This window comes from Archocentrus centrarchus, chromosome 15 (assembly GCF_007364275.1).
Source record: "Archocentrus centrarchus isolate MPI-CPG fArcCen1 chromosome 15, fArcCen1, whole genome shotgun sequence".
In the NCBI taxonomy this organism is placed as follows: Eukaryota; Metazoa; Chordata; class Actinopteri; order Cichliformes; family Cichlidae; genus Archocentrus; species Archocentrus centrarchus.
In genome coordinates this window covers 16717749-16737509 of record NC_044360.1, presented here as the reverse complement: position 1 = coordinate 16737509, position 19761 = coordinate 16717749, and the positions used below count along the sequence as shown (strand labels likewise).

Below are 19761 nucleotides of genomic sequence, written 5' to 3'. Positions count from 1 at the left end.
GAAGTGTAGTAGCAGCTGAGGTAAGAGGGGAGGTGGAGCTGGAGAGGAGTCAGCAGCATCCCAACCATGGACAGTACAATAGACAGTTGTAGTACCACTAAAAGTATCACTAAATGAAAAAGTTAAATTTTGATTACAGCCTTTATAACCTCCTGTAAATTTGCATTTTTTTAATCAATATCTTTCCTAAAACTGCTGTTAAACTCTTACCATCAGCTTCTTTTTGCATCGCTTGGATAAAGAAGTTCTTTAGGCTTCATTTTCTCTCCTCTTTCATCCTGTCCCCTCCTGTCTTCTTTGACTGTCTCAGTCTATTGACTGCTGCCTTTCATCTTTGTCTCACTTGTTTGCATTTGCATCCTCAAAGACCCTGTCAGTCAGAGACCTTGACAGCACACAAATTCTCACTCACCACTCCAGGCCGAAGATGCCGTAGAAGAGCGTGTCCTGCGGCATTTGGCCAGGCAGAACGAACACGCTGCGCAGCATGTTGAAGTGGAAATCATATTCAGGGAGAGAACAAGTCAACCGAGTCTTGAGGAAGGACGTCCACCGTTTCTGGAGAGTTAAATGGCCTCCGCGGTCTCCCTGTGGGAAGAGGAAGGAGAAATATAGAGGGAAGAGGAAGAACAGAGGTTGATATGAGATTAAAAAAAAAATAGACTGAACACAACTCAAGGTTGTACACAAGAGCATATGAAACTCCTGATGAGCACAACAGATGGTAAGGGAAAGCAATAACAATATATTCAATAGGGTTATGGCTTCCCATAGGTAAGACTCGCCACTGTAATTCACAGATTTGAGTGTGTGTGTGTGTGTGTGTGTGTGTGTGTGTGTGTGTGTGTGTGTGTGTGTTTATCCTGTGCAGGTTGAAAGCACTCACAGTGGAGTGAGTTTCTAATTGGCTGTGACAGCCACACACATACACACACACATCTCAACACCTATTCATGATGTAAAAAGCTTCACTCAAGGCTGCGATTCTTTTGGAAATCCAGCAAATGGCATCATCTTGCTTTTTGATTTTAACCTTAAAGTGTATTCAGCCTGGGGCAAATTGAAAATGTCACACATGTCGCCACAAGGCACTCTTATTAGGATGAATACGTTGCCCTCCCTTTCAAGGAGAGAATTTGTGAGCTGTCTTTATTTTAAGGTGCCAAAGGAGAAAACAAGGTTATAACAGTATAGCTGGCTCTTGCCATTTCTAACTCCTTACTGGGCAGCAGGAAATGTAAGACGTTATCAATTTAAGCAGCAGAGGATGCTAAATAGTCTCTGTCTCACCTGTAGCCATCCATCCGTCTCACTCCTAGTTTCACTGCCTCTATAACCAATTCATCAGCTACGCAGTCTGCTCCTCTAATTACACTGGGGCCTTGTTCCAAATGCATTCTTTATCCAGCCCCTCATCTATTACAGTCCTCTCTGCTATCATCAGCTAAGGCTTCACTCAAGTTAGCCTGATGCAATCTTTCACTCCCACATGATAAATATCTCCTGCATCTCTTTTGAATCTGCACTCACCTTACAAACCCGAGCAACTCGTGCCACCCGGCTGTGGCTGTAGGTTGCTGTCTGTTCCTGGCTGATTTCAGTAAAGAAGAAGTAGATCTTGTCGTCATCGCCGATACTGCTGCCCACACTCTCCCTCACAAGTGCTGAACTCACAAAGTCTGCCTCTGCAAAGGAGGAGAAAGAGATGCACGGGTTCTTAATGTGTTTCCATGTTTGGTGAAACCACAAACCCATTGCATATTATGTGAAGCAATTTACTAATCAGTTTGCATGCATGTCCCTTTCAATCTTCTATCTTTTGGTTTTAAACTTTTAGATCTTGAAGATGGGTAGTTCCAGGTGAATCCCTGTTCAACAAAATTCCACCTGTTCATCTGTAGCATCTTGCTAAGGTGCAAAATAAAGTGCTAAAAAATACAGCTCAGACTAAATATTTTGTACCAAGCAGAAGAAAGCATAAGATAAAATCAGAAGATGCATAGATGAATTAGTAACCAGCTAAACATCAGAAAGAACCAAAATATTTGACCTAAAAGTCACATTTTTAGAGGAATCTGTAAGCAAGGCTGTATCTGTTTTCTGTCAGCCCTGCTGCTCCAGCCTCTCCTCCATATGTAGGAGCTCTCTCTCTCCCTGCCACACACTTTCTCTTTGCCTGATTTCTGGAGTAGTTTCAGGTGTTCCAGTGGGTCAGGCATGGTATCACCCAATCACAATCCATTACTGCAAACTCATATCTGTTCTCAAGTTCACCACAATTCCCAATTGTAGACACTGCTACTCTAGTGAGTAAATCTAGTTCTTGCCTTTTTTAAATTTCACTACATATTTACCCTTATCATCTTACACTGCCTCGCTTCCTTCCTGTTCCAGTTTTTGGCCTGCCTGATCAGCACCACTGAACCACTCCAGCTTCAAAGGAGTCTTGGTGATTACTTCTTCTGCAGGCCACCCTGAACCACCTGTTTCTCTAGATCCTTTGGCTCTGGCTCCCCACTTCTCCTGTTTGTCCAACCTGGCAATAACTACCTATCGCTCCCCAATTACTGAAAGGACTAAGCACCTTAAGATACTGCCTTACATCTGCTCAGATCAATAATCCTGTCTTGCTTCCTCTGGATAAACCCATACGCAGAAGAAGAATCAAGTCAGGGTATTGTCCAGAATTGTTCTTTCTCCAACATATGCAGCATACAACAGGAGACTGTAATAAATCTGTTATCACTATTGGAAGCTGCTTAGGTAGAGCATGCAGGGGGCGGGACACAATTACAGCAAGTGAACCACACATGGACTTTATACTAGGGAACTGGCAGGTTAAAATCCCTTTTAATGTCCAATTAACTGACATTAATTTGCATTCAAAGAGGCAGCTCTGTGTCAGGACATATCTAGAAAAGTTCAGGGCTGCAGTGCGTGTGTGGAAGCAGCTTAAGAGCCTAAAGTCTTGCTAATTGCTCTGTGAAGCTAATCTAGTGTCAAGCTAAATGCTAACATGCACACAATGTCAGCTGGTACTTATATAGTGCTTTTCTACTTTAACTCAGCACCAACTGTCAAGCATACACTCATGCTCTGATGGGCACATCAGGGGCAACCTGGGGTTGAACCACTGACTTTCTGACTGCTGGGTGACCCACTCTGCCTCCCAAGCTCAAGAACCAGGTGTTTATCAGGTGTGTTGCTTACAGTGTTGAATATATCTGTCAATATCAGCTATTTTTACAAAGTAACTTTATAGATTTGCAAGTGTTTGAACAAAAACCAACACTGGACAAGACTGGAATTTTAATAAATTATCATTATTATAATAATTATCATTAAGGATTAATCCTGACAGTAACATGAAGGTTTACTTTATGACAATTGTTGAGATATTTGAGCCTGGACCAAAGTGTTAGATTTACAGACTTGGATTAGCAGTAGTAAAGTTAAGTATTGCATAACTGATCCACTGAAGTTGAATCAGTATTTGAGTCACTAAGGATATTCCAGCAGTGAAGGTCATGTGGAGGTTTAACATGATGTTAGCTGGCTGTTTGCTCAAACCTCTGTCCACTAGCACCATCCTGCCACTCAAACACGCTAAAGGAGCTTTTATGGTGCCAGGAGATTAACTCACCATTCAGCCAGCGTGTGGGAGCATCTTCTGTCTTCAGCGTGGGAGTCGGGGAATTGCGGCGGATATCTGGAAAGCTCCTAAACTCATACTGGGAAGCTGTATATATCTGCTGATCTGGAGAAGAAAAAAAAATGTAATCAGTTCATACAGCTGATGACCGGAAATCTAAGCGAGACTGTGTAGTGTTTTAAATGGCTTACCTATAATGAGGGCAGCGTAACCTGTTGTGGGGCCATAGGGGCATTTATCTCTGCCTTCTTCGGGCTGAGATGAAATTGCAAATCTCTCCACATCCTGTACAGGAGCAAACATTTGGATATGGAGATGTGGTTTCATCTTGAAACTCCACATACAAAGGTTTCTTTAAATCACAGGAAAATCACAAAAGAAATACTGGAAAAATAACAGAAAGAAACTCACACCTATAGAGCAAGAAATACAATGTGTAAACATGCTTTATTTGCACTGCTATAGAAACAAATGCATATATGTACATACTATGTATGCACAGAGGGGTCTGTAGGCATGAGTACCACACATGTAGAGATGAGTTGAGTTAAACCTCTGAAGAAGGCGGATGTGATTAAAACACTCCGTCTGGAAGAAGATGGAAAAAATTTATTGCAGAGAGCAAGCTAATATCAACACATAAGATAGAGCCAAATACAGAAAAAAAAAAAAACAATAATAAAGGGCTGAGGGTGAGAGAACAACAACTGTACATGCCTACCTTATTGTCTTTTCCCTTGAGCAGGCACTGACGTTTTTGCTCGGGGGAGGCCTCCCACTCAATCTATAACACATCAGATAACATACAGTAAGAGAGAAAGAGAACACTAAAAGGTGGACGAGTTCATGTCACTGACCTAAATAAGACCTTGGCATTGTGCCACAGATGTGACAGATAAACTCATGATAATATCTTTTTTTGCTTCACCAGTTCATGCGTTAAGAATGTTATCGTCACATCTGAATTTAGTGTGTTCTTGAACATCTGCAAGTTTGTTTTGTTTTTTTATGAAACAATCAAAGTAAATTCTTACAGAGGAGAAGAGGACAGCAGTGGCTGCAAAAGAGTGCAACACGCACACGCCTGCAACTATACCTTGCAACAAACTGCTGCTGTATTAACATAATTAGCAAAACAGCTTAATGTCAGGTTGTCACCAGATAGCAAACAAAGCAGCACGACAGCTAAAACATCAAAAGAACTCCAAAGCACTTTCTGTTTAAATCAAATTTAAAGTACTTTTATCTTCATAGCATGTTCGTGTTTAACCTAAAAAACTCCAAAAGCATACAAGCCCTCATCGGGGAGTCTTTGCTAGGGGTGATCCACCGATAAGAACTTTCCACTTGTGGTTTTACACCAATGGCAAAATCAAAAGCAACACACATTAGCATCAATCACAGACAATATAAATGCATTGAAGTTGTCATTATACCCAGGGTCTTTATTGCCCTGTACACTGTATGCCTCTGAGGTTAATAACATTTTTGGCATGGCACAGATTTTTACACCAGACACCCTTCCCTTTTATCCAGACTGGCAGGAAGAGAACGCTAGCTTATGATTTCCACACATGAAGCTGGATTTGTGTTTCCTCCAAGTTGTGAAGTGGGGACGTTTCACGCATTAAGCACGCGTGCTAACCCCTACAGTATCACACTACATTAACCTTCCAAGGATATTTATATTGCTATAATTGTATCTAAGGAATGCTGAATAAGTAAAGTGAAGAGGACACTGCTGAAAGTCAGATGAAACATCGTGTGTTTCCATAGTGTTTGGGGTTAGCACATTCACCTCTGAAGTGAAATGTTCATCATTCACAACTGCCAAGAAACACAAAGCCAACTTCATGCAGGGTGTCACAACCTAGTGTACAACCCATGATAGATAAATGAAAGGGTTGCATCTGGGGCAAAAATTTGTGCCAAACCAAATGTGCAGGTCAGTGTGCTGCTGGAAATGGAGGAGGAGTTGGGAAATTGCAAAGACAAAGATTCATCTTACTGACACTGGAATTCTGTTTACTCAACAGGAATTTATATGTTTTTTAAGGTATCAACACATGCCAGTGAAGCTAGAATTTTACTGTTAACCTCACAGGAATAATATAAATAGCTGAACAATACAATTCAAGTTTCCAGAACTCTTCCAAAGTCAAGTCAACAAGAGATGCTAAAACTATTTTATCAAATACAGGTTAGTTACAGAGTTATATGCTTGCTCCAGCAAGCCCTGTCAGAAATACAAAAGAGACGATGATCAAAATTTGATGCCTTCTTTATGAACTAGACTCAGCTTTACTGTCGTTACTGTCGTTCAGACTATGAGACATAGTGTGAACGAAATATAGATTCTCAGGTATCGGTGTAAGTCAAACACAGGATTAGAGTTATAAATAAAAAGAAATAGAATTTAAATAAGTATAGAAAAATAAATAATAAATAAGTAGCTAAACTAGGATAAGTAAAAATAGAATAAGAATACACTAAACTAAAACTAAAACTAAAAACAGGTATAGCAGCATTCTACTATAGCAGCAGCAACTTGAAATGGTTTAAGGTGCAGTAGTGATGCTGTTTGAGATGTGTAGTGTGTGGGGTGCCTAGTCAGTGTATGGGGGGGTGCTATTTTTCAGCCTAGATCTTTTTGCTCGGATGCAGCGCAGCCTCCTTCCAGACGGGAGAGGGGTGGAAAGCCCGTGTGCGGGGTGGGTATAATCTCGGAGAATGCAGGTAGCTCTTTCCCTACATGTGGTGGTGTAGATGTCCTTGATCAGTGGTAAGCTGCACCCGATGGTTCTCTGTACAGACTTAACCACTCTCATCAGTGCCTCCTTCTCCGCCACCCTGCACCCAGCGTACCACACAGTGAGGCAGGTGGTGATGACACTCTCCACCACACAGCTGTAGAAGGACCTGAGGATTTCTGTCTTTAGCCCCGCCCTCTTTAACTTCCTCAGGAAGTAAAAGCGTTGGTGGGCTTTCTTTACTACAGCTGTGGTGTTGGTGTGCCAGGAGAGTGTGTTGGTGAGGTGTACACCGAGGTACTTGATGGAAGGGACCATTTCTACCGCTATTGCCTCAATGTAGAGAGCAGGGGGTGCTGTGCCAGTCCTATGAAAATCCATCACCATCTCTTTGGTCTTATGGACATGTAGGATGAGGTTGTTGTCTTTGCATCATCGTGTCAGGTCTTCTACTTTCCGCCTGTACAATGACTCGTCCCTGTGGCTGATGTCGTCTGCAAACTTCACTACATAGCTGTTTTCGTAGTGAACTCTGCAGTCGTGGGTCATTAGTGTGTAAAGCAGTGGGCTGAGCACACAGCCCTGCAGGAAGCCAGTGTTCAGGATGATGGCAGAGGATGTGTTGTTGCTCATTTTCACCCTCTGTGGCCTGGAGGTCAGGAAGTCTAGGATCCAGTTGCATAAGGATGAGGAATTTCCCAGTGCTGCCAGCCTGGACACCAGTTTCTGCGGGATGTTGGTGTTAAATGCAGAACTGAAGTCCAGGAATAGCAGCCTCACATAGGAGTTCTTGTTCTCCAGGTGAGTGAGAAGCTGGTAGGTCACAGCCGCAATGGCGTCGGCTGTGGACCGGTTTCACCTGTTCGTGTACCGGTGGGTGTCCTCTGCCACATCGGTGGTCTGCCTCAGATGCCTCATCACTAACCTCTCAAAGCCCTTCATGGTGACAGGGGTGAGTGCAATGGGGTGGTAGTCATTGAGGAATGATGTTGCAGAGGTTTTTGGCACAGCTGATGTCTTAAGGCATGATGGGACTCTGGCTTGGGACAGCAAGGTGTTAAATATGTCTGTCAGGACCTCAGATAGCTGGTGTGCACAGTCTCTAAGAACTCTGCCTGGGACCCCATCAGGACCCTGCAGCTATACCAGCATGAAACCAGATACATTTCCTGCTGCTTTTAAATATTGCTTAACACATGAACAAAATTCCATCATTTCCTGAAAATGCCATGTGCATGTTCACACCATTTCAAAGCAGCAAAGCAATGGGATGCACCATAGCTGAAAAGTAAAAGCAATTTAACTAAGATGTAGATACCTTTATGACAACAGAGGAATAAACTTCAGCCATAAATAATACCAAAAAATTTGGTCTTACAGATAAAAAATTAGAAATTTGATGTTGACAATAGAAAGGAAAAAAACAGGGAAATGACCTCTTGCAATCACCAAACTTGTAGTATATTAGCCCATAACATTAATTAGCATCTAAATGAGCTTCTTTGTCCAAAAAGACCATTTGTTGGGGCTGTAATAGCAATTTATGTCTAAAGAAAGATTCCAGAGTTGAGATGGATATTTACAATTTTGCATGTGGAACAGTTCTAAAGTCTGATGGTAAAAAGCAGCGCAGGAATGGGGTATATATTATGCTAATGATTGCATGAATTAGGAAACTATTTCTGTGTCAACATACGCAGATGGTATCACCATAAATTCTGCGTCTATTTAACATTACAGTGAGATGATACAGCAGCTGATTCTTTGCTGTCTTCTCATTAATGTATTAATTTATGCAGCAAGCCAGTCCTGTGAGTTATTGTGTTAAAAATAATACAACTACACACACATACAAAACCACAATGGGTGACAGAGGAATAAATACTTTTGCCTCAGACGGAAATATTGCTGCCTCAAAAGGTTCCTGCGATGTTGAATGCAAATGAGGCTGTGGCAGAGGTAAAGATGTGGCAGCTGAGGCGCACAACATGCAGCAAGATAGAAAAAAACAAAACAAAACAAACAAACTCACAGTGAGCGCAGAGCTGGCTGAGATGTCAGAGGCATTGAGAGCGAATACGGCCCCGCGGGCCCCGACGTACAGACGCTCGCTGTCAGCCTCCAGCAACATGGTGCTGTAGCCGACTGCAGACGGCTGGAAACGCCTGCAGCCCTGGAGACCTGAAAGAGGACAGGAGAGAGGCTGTTAATAAATGTAATCTTCTGTAACTCCTTGACACTACTTTTTTTTTTAAATGTAAAACAGCTCCTAATGACCTTAAAAATACTTTACAAACATTAATTTGTCAAACATATTCTTTACTGGCTGAAAAGCTATTTGATACCAAGAATAATTTGCCATTCAGCAGAGCAGTGGTAAGTTTAACCGCATTTTTTCTGGGTGATATTGGTGAATACGATGGTTGAATCAGCCATATTCTTCTTTGTATGCCTACATATTACCAACTGGATATATCTCAGCATGAGCACTGTTCATCTCTATGGGAACAACTATAGGTACACTTCTCAGAGAAAAAGCCATCTTCTGTGCACAGTCACATTTCCTTAAATTCCCAGCAATGGGCAAAATGATCTGCTGTAGCATTTTCTGAATCGATTACTGTAATTTGCATGTCAAAATTCAAGCAATTTCTAGTGCCATTTGGATGTTCAGGTGATAAATTGAAGCAAAAATAATGAATGAATCCACACTGTCCCTGAATGCCTTTAGAAAGTCAGAGCCATCACAGCAGGACATATTAAAAGCTGAAGAGTGATAGCGTTTTCAATCAAACCTGACTGCTTGAGGTAAAAGGTGAAACAGAATTTCATCTTCTTTGATGGATTTCTTCACTGTGTGATTTTCACACACTGGAGCAAAGTGGTAAGAAGACCTTGTTCTTTGATTTTGAGGGACATCTTATAAAACCTCAGATTATTTTTTTTTCTAAAGTAAGGTAGAGAAAACTTCTATTAAATTTCTCTGTATTGGTGTAGTGGCTAAGAAAAAACTCTTTAGATGGCTGATTGAAACAATTTTTGGACATGAATAATTTGAGTTTATTATATAATATTATACGGTTGTATGTGAGTGTGAAAGGTTGTCTGCCTCTCTGTGTTAGCCCTGCAACAGGCTGGCAACCTCCACCCCCCACCGCGACCCTGAACAGGAAGAGGATGGATGGATGGAATTTTAAACTAGGCTTCTTCCGTCTCCTGACAGTACTTTCTTTAAAGTTATAACACATTTTGGGGTCAACTTGATAGAAAGGCCAATGTAAAAATGAGATCAGAGGTCAAATGCAACTTGATATTTTAAATTTTTTTACAGTATTTTCTATAAGTTGACAATACACACCACATTTGTAAGGCTTTTTGTCATTTTTCAACCAATAAATCATTAAGTTGTCCTTGAAGACCTTGGTGGATGTAAATCAGGTTTTAATAGATAAAATGAACCCACTTCTACATCCCTACAGACTTTTATCAGAATTGATTCAAAACCTTTTTGAGCCATCATTTTTTACAGACAGAATGACACACATGCAAACATAACCTCCTTGGTGAAAGTATAAATGCATTTAATACTTTCATTCTAATACTATGAATATTCACCTCTCAGTGGGGAGTTGAGGAAAATTCAAGGTTTTCACGGATCAACAGACTAAGTATTATGGGCATAAAGATTTGTTGGTTTTCTTGCTCTGGTTGGACACAAAATTTTATCTCTACTATGTACCACAGAAGGGTTTAAGATGGTCATGAAACAAGAAAAAAAGAATAAGTACACTAGTACAATAGACAAATTTAAAACCGTCAGACTTCCTGGATCCTCAGCCAATTCACTTCCCCCTGAAGATTGCACGGTTAGCTCAAAGTAAGCCGTCATTAAGATTCCTATCAGCTGCTGCAAAACACAATCCACTCTGCTCAGTTCAGCAGCAGCAGCAACAGTCAGATGCCATCCCAAGCTGCTCCTAGGTGATCAGGTGTCTGCTTTTCTCTCTTATTCTCAGCAGGAGGAGAAAGACTATCATCGGTATGGGATTTTCAGAGCAACAACCTTTCCTATGTGATATGAGTTCCTCATTGTGAGTAAATACAATAAGATATAGGAAAGACAATGCCTAAATTTCCAGAGTGTAATCCAGGCATTAGGGCATACAATGAACTGTGTGTGTAAGCTTGTGTGGCAGGCGTGCCAGGTGACTCGAAACAGAGCAGCAGACGGTGGGTTTATCTGGTCTTTATTACAATGAAATAACATCACAAGTCACAGGTTAGCCTCAGCTTACAAGATCATGTGAGAAAAGGCACATTTGAGTTAGTCTGCAGAGAAGGAAAAGGTGTGAGCTCAGATACTGTCATTTACTGAGCAAACACTTGGATGGACCTTAGCTGGTCTGTACAGTATGCTGTGTTCAGGGATACAAAGGCCAGCACGCACACACACGCATTCAATGTACATCAAGGCACTGGACTGTGACGCGACAGCCTTGCGTACAAACTCACACTTAAGCCTTTTTTATGGCTTTTAGGCCTGTTTATGGATCAGAGTATTCCGACGTGCAAATGAAATGTGGGTAGGATTCCTAAATATGAGTGTCCAAGGGGAAGCAAATTCCCCAAATACCCGATAAATTCAATCAGTGTGTGTAATAAAAATGTATTTACGTGTACTGCCAATTTTCAGTCTTTTCTACAACATGCCCCCTCACTGTCATGCCAGCTTTTAATCTTTCAGCTGCTCTAAACTGTCTGAGTGCCGAAAGACATCAAATTAATTATCTTTAACGCACCTGAAAGGTTTAACCTTGCTTAAGGGGGAAAAGGGAATGTTTAAACACACGTATGAGTGACGGGAAGTGAGTGTTGATGCATGTGTAACTTCTCAGCCCCCCTTAGGTTTTTGTAGCTTTGACTTTAGGTTGCCAAGGAACACAGAGTTTAAAAGGATTAGAGGTAAGTTTGCATATTGAAGCCTTCCCATCAGGAGGAGGGATGTGCAATAAAAGAGGAAAAAAGGGGTGAAGCTAGATAAAGAAATGGAAAAAGAGGGCAGTGCAACCATGAAAAGTACAAAATAATGAAGAAAAAATTGAGTAAAAGAGCTTAAGTGCAAAGGCAGAGCAAGGAGGAGAGGTGGGAGAGAGGATGAGTATGAGAGGGATGAGATGTGTAGGAGGACCTGTGGGCCAGAGTGAGCTCTAACTGACGATTTACAGAAACTGAGATAAACGTATCAAGAATTGTAAAAAGATGGGTATTAAGTGTAGCTAGGTGATGTACTGTGAGAAATACAACTGTTTAAAAAAAAAAGACGAGAAGGGGAGTGATACTGTTCTACAAGTATATCTAGAAGAAGAAGAAGAAAATCTGGGTGCCATTCAATGTGGAAACGTGAGAAATTTTCTTTCGCACGCGTGTGCACCAACAAATAAAGTCCGTGATTAGACAGCACTGCATACTTTGCCACACATGAACAAAAAGAAAAAAATACTCTATACCACCGACTTGTGCAATACCACAACAGTTGTCATGGTTACGGTGCTTCTCAACTACCTACAGCGATGTCAGGCTCCCTGGATGCTCCGCAGGGATCCCAGCGTAAACCCTACACTCATCTGCCTCTGTCTCTGCAGCACCTCAGGCTACATGCCATCACTCATGAAGTAAGCAAATAATAACCACAGCCCAATTTAAAAAAAAAAAAAATGTTTTAAATCCTCATGGTTAACAGAAGAAGCAGGTGTTAGAGGAAAGTGAGGCTATATTAAACTCAGTGTGCACACAATGAGGTATAGAGGAGGTTAGAAGAGAGTGGAGGGAAACAGAAAAGCATTGTTTCAGGAGATAATGAGGTAAAAGAGAAGAATGAAAACTAGATCAAGAAAAGGGCACAGAAAGAGAAAGAAAATGAACCAGTGACAGTTTTTTTTTTTTAAAGTCTACTTATAGAAAACAATCTGCAGCTTTCTAATAAAAATATGACTGATGACTGCATGAAACGAGTGAGATAAATACTGAGATATGAGTCATCTTCAGCGATTTATCGGAGTTCAAAGAAAATGTTTGCGCAACGCTTTGAAATCCCAGGATTTCTGCAACGATTAGTCATTAAAATGTGGTCTGATTTTCATCTCAGTCAGTGATACACTTTCATATCTTTACTGAATATGATGGCTGATCACCTACAGTCGAGGACAAACAACGCAAGTGAACCCCTGACCCAAGCCACATCACCCACTGTTTTGGAAAGTTCTATTTCAAGTATCGAGTTGAGTATTTGGGTCATTTTTTTTAAACTAGATATGATAATTGAGGGGTGCAACTCTATATGGTTCCAACTTATCAACTGGAAGGCAGCCAGCCCTGTAGATTATTTTTTCATAGGACCTTCAAAGAAGCATTAGAGAGATTAAAAAGGTTACAAAAAGCATTTCTCATGACCTGTCCACAATGAGAAAGACTGTCTAGAAATGAAGAAACTCCAGGACTGTTGCTACTCTCCCTACGAGTGGGCGTCCTGCAAAGATTACACCAAGAACACAATGTGCAATTCTCCAGGAGGTTTAAAAAAAAAACACCGAGGGTAACAGCAAAACAGAAATCTTGACTTGCTACAATCTTTCTTTAGGTGTCAACAACACTGTAAGAATGCTTTGAATGAAAGCATTTTTTTCTTTCTCCAAAATAAAAAGAAAAAAAAAACTCTCCAGCATATATCAGGTTTTCAAAAGACAACCTGGGTTAAATGTTGTTCCACAACATTTCTGAGATGAAGAAATAAAGTTGACCTGTTGCACAACGTTAGGGAAAAAAAAACAACAAAAAAGCACTGCACGCTAACACCAAAACATCATCATTGCATCGCAGTTTGGGCTTGCCTCACCACCCCAGAGCCTGGATACCCTGCAATAATTTATGGAACAATGAATTCAAAAGCGAATGAAGAAAATTCTCAGGGGGGGTGTCAGGGCAGCGGCCCTTGGCCTGAGGTTGGGTGATGCTGGAAGGCAGTGAACCAAAGCGTGCAAGTAAATCAACACTAGATTGAACAGATGCTTGAAAATGAAGAAAAATCATGTTTTGTAAAGGCAGAGACCTGACCTTAACCCCACTTAGATCTGAACAGGCCTGGTCAATCAAGACATCCCAGAAATGTTAATGAACTTCCAGAAGCCTCATAAGCTGGTTGATGGAGGTTCCAGAAGTTACATCAAGAGTTCATTTTTCCAGCCTGTACTGTGTGTGATTATGTGTTTAAAAAAAAAAAAAAAACAACATAAAATGACAACTTTTGTGTTTTATGAGTTTAGTCAGACTGTGTCTGTAATTCTGGATTAGATGAAAATGAATTTGCATTCAATAATTAAGGGCAGAATAAACGTCTGATGATTTTAAAGCACCTCCACTGATTTTGCAACAAAATCATCTGCGTGTTCATGTCTGTTCTTACCGCTGTTCAACACAGTGACACGTGGAGTCACATCCAGGTCCAGGGGTGTTCTGAACAGGTAGCCAGTCGCCGCAGCACACAAGCAGTCCAGCAGCAGCAGCAGCTGCACCACAGAGGGCGTACCACGCCGCATCTCCGCCGAGCACCTCATGGGGCAAATGCTCTCCGACCAGGATGTATATGTATACCAAGGCATTCACACAGGCATATTCACCTCAGTGACTCACATGCACCCCTGCACACAAACACCCACACACATAAAACAGCACACCGAAGCACTCGCAGGAAAGCAGGCAACTTCTTTCACCACGCTGAAGAAACCTGGAAATAAAAAAAAAAAAAAGAACACACACAAAGCCAACGGTGTTAGTCATCTGTGATTGAAAATGTGACACCACAAAAAGTCAGAGGAGAAGTTGAGAAAGAAGAAAAGCCGGTGAAGTTAAACAGCAGAGTTCAAACACATTAAATGAGCTGATGTGGAAGGATTTCACAAGGATGATGACAGAGATATGAAAGAGATACAAAGTGCATTTGTTCAATAAAATATTGGAGGCTTTTGTAGATCAATGCCGCCCTGTGAGACCGGTCTAGCTTTACATGTTGCAAAGTGTGCAGTGTGTGAGCAGCAGCTGTCGAATGCAAACACGGGGCTGGAAATATCATTAACCAAACAACGCCTGTCAAACAAGAGCTACGTGCCGATATAACGAGCAAACACTTGGAGATTAAACTGCGATGTGGAGCAATCCAGATCGATGAGGTGTGAAACCAGTTCAAACAGCAGACGTACCTGACAGGATCCAAATGCATGAGTGGAAAGACTGTGAAATATGATAATCTCAAAGGTGTGTGTGTGTGTGTGTGTGTGTGTGTGTGTGTGTGTGTGTGTGTGTGTGTGTGTGTGTGTGTGTGTGTGTGTTGTGATATGAATGCCAATGTTGTTCCGGCAGACCCTCTTACAGAGGGTGAAAGGAGTGACGGTGAGCAGAGGGGAGGGATGGTGGTGTGTGTTTCTATACCATGCACCAGTGCACACACCAACACTGAGAAAACCCTGAGAGACACTCTGTGGAGTATTACCAACATTATCCAATTTTATGGTAACACCATTCTTTCCCTTACTCCCTTTCCCCAGTTCTCACTTAAACACTCGCACAAATAAAACCTCTTCAACCGCTTTCCCAGTTCCAAATGTAAACAGTCACACTCTTTAGCGCTTTCCATCAAACAAAACATGCCTCCAGCACCACACACAGATGACTCTCCGGGGAGCCTGCTTGTTTCTTACATTACGAGCACACACATGCACAGCACAAATCTATTTACACACACTTCCAAGGCTGCGGCAAAAAACAGGCAGAAAGGTGAAGCCATTACCACGTGTGTGCGCTCCCACAGAAAGCCCCAGCAGTCCCTCGAGGCTGACACCATGACAACAGCTGGCTTCGGTGTTGCATAACATTACAGATGAACACAGCAGCATGCAGGTGTGGACAAAAGAGATACTACAACAGTAGGTAGGAACACATACACACATACTAGACTTTCATGAACTAATTGTGTACAGCGTTAGTTCAGGTAGGCTACAAAGCCACAAAGGTAGATCATCCAATTGGCAGATTTCAAATAACGTGCACCACTTCTGTTGCTTTAGCTTGTCTAGAGCTCCCACTGCTGCTTCTACAAGCTGCTTTACACACAGTCAGGTGAAAAGGAAAGTTTGCACAGGACTCTATGCAGTCCTGTGCAAAATTCAAGGATTCTTTATTGTCATTCAATTCATATTTACATGCAGTCGAATGAAATTCTGTCCTCAGGTCCCAGTGTTGCCCATGCAATAGTTAAGCATAAATGAAGTATATCATTACTACGTCCATAGGAATTAAAAGAGTAAGTAGCAGCCAAGTGCTGCTAATCAAATGCACTTGTGTGAGCATGACTATAAAAGCAGAGGTTTTGGCAGTTTGCTCATCTGGAGCATTCGGGTCGGTGTTAACACAGGAGTGAACATCCCAGCAAATTTACCCAAAGATCAGACTACGAAATGCTCAGAGAAATTGCAAAAAAAAAAAAAAAAAACCTAAGAGCCACATCTCAGACTACAGCTCTCAGTATCTTAAAAGTTAAAGTTCAAACCAGTCTTAATGGTGAATATTTAGCATGTTCCCTGTAATGTCTTTTATGTCTGAGGAAGGGCAGCTATGCCCAAAATCTTACATATATGATGGCATTGTATTAAAAATCATTCCAAAGCTTTTGCTAGTGTGTGGACTCTACTTTTCTTTTTAAAGTTCATAACAGTACAATTACAAACAGACTGAACAAGTGTGGCTTGTTTGGAATGGCTGCCAGGAGGACAAGAACATAGCAGCACAGCTTAGGGTTGCAAAATTGCATCTGAACAAACCACAAGACTTCTGGAACCATGTCCAAATGCAGCATATCAGCATAAACATCTCATACCAACTGTGAGCACGGTGGTGGAGGGCTGATGAGTTGGGCTTGGTTTGCAGCCACAGGACATGGGCACCTTCCAGTCAGTGAGTCAACCATGAACTCCTCCTTTCAGGAATTCACAGAGACCTGTGAAAACTTTTTTCACATGACTCTATATAATAATCAGTCATGTACTCTGTACTGTGGGGGCCTTGCTGATGTTCAGACAAGAGCAATACCACTAAATATAAATTTCTATAAATGACTATAATCTTCTTTAGGCTAAATTGGGCCTGACTGAACTTGTACAACAGAAAGTAACATTGCTCCAGTCCTCTTTATCAGTTTGAAAAGAACAAAAATGTACACAAAACCCCACAAAACTATAGTGTCTTCAGTTTCAGTGTACTTTAAAGGGTATTTACATTCTCACAGGATTTTTTATATACATATATAAAAACAAAATTAACTGCCAATATTAACTCAGCAGAGAGATAACAAAATTTAAGGAGTTTGAAAGTTTGAAAGTTTAAACAAATAATACATAACACTGGACTTTTTTTTTCTTGCACTTCTGAGTCAGGACTGTTTCTGAAACAAACTGTGGGCAAGCTGCCAAAAATGTTTTGCGGTGAAAAGTTCTACCGTCAGGAAGAAGAAGGTGTAACAATAAACACACATGAACATTCTGGAAAAAGTGACATGACTTTGTAATTAGTTATCATATGTGGAGATATATTGTTCTTTCCTGTTTCTTTAATCATTGTAAAAGCAATACTTTGGAGTCACGGGTTGTTTGTCAGAGCACTTGTTTTGACTGTTGTCATTCCATTGAATGTCTCTGTAATCACTTCCATAGTAGGAGCCACCCTGTACAGTAAGCTCCCTGCTAGTCTAGAAGAGCATTCACTCCAATCAGTGGTAAACATGAAGCAAACCTGATACTATAGAAGATTTCTAGTGGTCATGTGAAAAAGTGCACGTATGCCTTCCAGTAGAGTAACCTGAAATCGGGCTCACATTGTTAAGTGTGTTTTAGACCAAACATATCTTTCTCGAACCCCAACCAAAGCTCTTTTAGTTCCTCGCAAAGTTGTCAACAGTAATTCAACAAGAATCTTAAGAAAGACTCATGACTGAAAGCCATGTGACTAACACCACTGCAACTCCGCTTCTTCCATACAAAGAATGACGAGCGACTGAAGGAACATAACATATTTTTGTTTGTTTGTTTGTTTTGGCTGCATTAAAAAAAAGATTCCAAAAAAGATGACATACTCTCTAAAAGTGACAAATTTCAAGATATTTCTGCTGAGCTGGAGTGAAATTTAACCAATTACCAGTGAATAAGAACTGTAAATGGACTTCTAAATCTTAGTATAAATCAGATTTTATAAATTTCTGAAGTCAATCCATTTGAGAAATGCTACACTTTAACTAACCTTAATTTTCTTACAGGGTTTCACAGCTCTATCTTGCTCTCTGAATGGTAAATTTGCTTTGGGAAAAGATAATTATTTCAGTTGCGTCCCCTCTGAGCATGTGCTGCCTCTCATGGGGCCTGTCAAATACTGAAAGTGTGTCAACTCGGCTCCCACTTTTGTCTAAGCTGCTCTTAAAAGGTGGTGAAGGAGGTGCACGGAGGGGATCGTAATAAGTCATTCATCTGACTCATGCACACAAAATCACTCAAATGGCCTGTCATGGTGCAAGTCTTTTCAGTCAGCCAGCCACAGTGGTCCTGATGTGGTCTAATAATCTTCAGAGGAACAGGGGTTTGTTCATGTGGAAATGAAACAGTAATGTGACAGGAAGATAAAGAAAAAATGAAAGAGGGGAGAGAAAGCAGCGAGGTGGTAAAATATTGCCAGAAAGTCCAGCAGTGCAGAGAAAAAATCCAGTAATTGTCACATTCCCAATTCTCTGTCATCTAAAATCAATTATTCCTGACTTGCTCTCAGTACCTCAGACCCCCTGAATGCAGAAGCTTTCAATTGTTAATTGGCCACTGAGCACACCATCAAAATGTTGAGAAAACGCTGAAAGGAACACGCTGAAAATGAGACGAGGTGGCTCCACCACTCGCGACCTTCCTAATCTGCCTTCCTCCTGTGCTCACTGCCGGCTCTCTGTCCCATGACATCCATTCACGGAAATGGATTTTATCAGACAATTAAAGTGTCCATAAACATGCTTGAATAGAAAATATTGGAGCTCAGCGGTGACAGCTCCATCGGCAGACAACACTGGTCCCAAAGGACTCCAAACTCTCTGTTGTTGAGTTGGCTGTGTGTGTGTGTGTGTGTGTGTGTGTGTGTGCGCGCGAGCGTAACAAACGACAGAAAAGATTACAGTCAAAGCCATTCAGCTATGCTTCAAGTGGCAGTCAGACTGCTTTAAAACGGTCTTGTTTCACAGACTGACAAAAGGAAGCCAGCTGAACTGAACTACATTTGTTCAGAGGACTGTAGCATTTACCCTTTGTACAATCGAGGTACAGTGAGCCCTTTAAACCCACCTTTAACACACTGGAGTTATTCTCCAATGCTCTGTATGGTCCGTGTATTATTAACATTTTGTTTGCCATCACTGATAAATGCGTACCTTGTTTGTGGTACTCATCAGGATCTTTCCACTCACCAGCAGCCTTACAACTCATTTAAATCTTTCCCAAAGTATTTAGGGATTAAAAAAAAAATCTCCAGATTTTCCCCAGAGAGCATCCCAATCTGTACTGCCAACAACCATTTCTGTACTTTCCAGGATGGACAGGCTTGCGAGTAAAAAGGCATAACAATACTTAAACACAGCACAATTGTGGACTGAACACACAAAATGTTTGCTGCAGACACAACCAGGAGGCTAATTCATTAATTTTCATTAATAGAGGGTGATGACCTCACTCTGGGCTTCCTGTTTTCATGAAGCTTTATCAAGGTTGCCCCTTTGGACTGAGTTAAAGCTCAATCAGAGCAAAATATTGAGTTATATCACTGCTGAAGGCATTGTAAAAAGCAGAAAAATCAACATTTTAATAGTGCAGGAGCAAAAACAGCTAAGGAATCCTTTGAGCAAAACAAGAAGGGACTATCAGGGACACTATCTGCACAACAATAGCACACTTCTTTGCATGCATCTTCCAACAGTTTCAGTCCTCTTATCACTCAAGTCATGATTTTTAACAGGCAGGTAGATAAACGGGTTCATGGGATCCAAACAGGTTCCGCTGCAGGCCCTCTGATTAGATCACCACGACTGGACAGGAGATGACCACCTTTCAAGCATCAGCACTTTAAACACCATCACTGTATGTTCACACCGATCTGATCAGAGTTGCTCAGCTGGATTTGTGTTTTCCATATGAAATACAGATTTCGTAAATACCGCACATAAGTTATAATGCAGTGTGCACTTTGGGCACGTCAAGAGTCGTTAATTTTAATACAGAAAAAATAAAAATA

At 41.2% G+C, this 19761-nt stretch overlaps 2 protein-coding genes across 2 annotated transcripts in view; both read right to left on the bottom strand.

Annotated features, from left to right (window-relative positions):
- LOC115792890 (semaphorin-4G-like) overlaps positions 1–19761 on the bottom strand; it is a 29866-nt gene that overhangs the window by 9648 nt on the left and 457 nt on the right. The window contains exons 2-9 of the mRNA XM_030747501.1: positions 13862–14182; positions 8435–8583; positions 4374–4436; positions 4142–4240; positions 3844–3937; positions 3644–3757; positions 1531–1685; positions 413–588 (exon numbers count right to left, since the gene is read on the bottom strand). Of these exons, the coding sequence (XP_030603361.1) occupies positions 413–588; positions 1531–1685; positions 3644–3757; positions 3844–3937; positions 4142–4240; positions 4374–4436; positions 8435–8583; positions 13862–14057 (1046 nt within the window). The 5' untranslated portion in view covers positions 14058–14182. The remainder of the gene's footprint in view (positions 1–412; positions 589–1530; positions 1686–3643; positions 3758–3843; positions 3938–4141; positions 4241–4373; positions 4437–8434; positions 8584–13861; positions 14183–19761) is intronic.
- The window catches only part of tp53bp2a (tumor protein p53 binding protein, 2a), a 34615-nt gene continuing 33454 nt past the window's right edge, over positions 18601–19761 (bottom strand). The window contains exon 20 of the transcript XR_004021081.1: positions 18601–18619. The gene's annotated coding sequence lies outside the window, so the exon portion shown is untranslated. The remainder of the gene's footprint in view (positions 18620–19761) is intronic.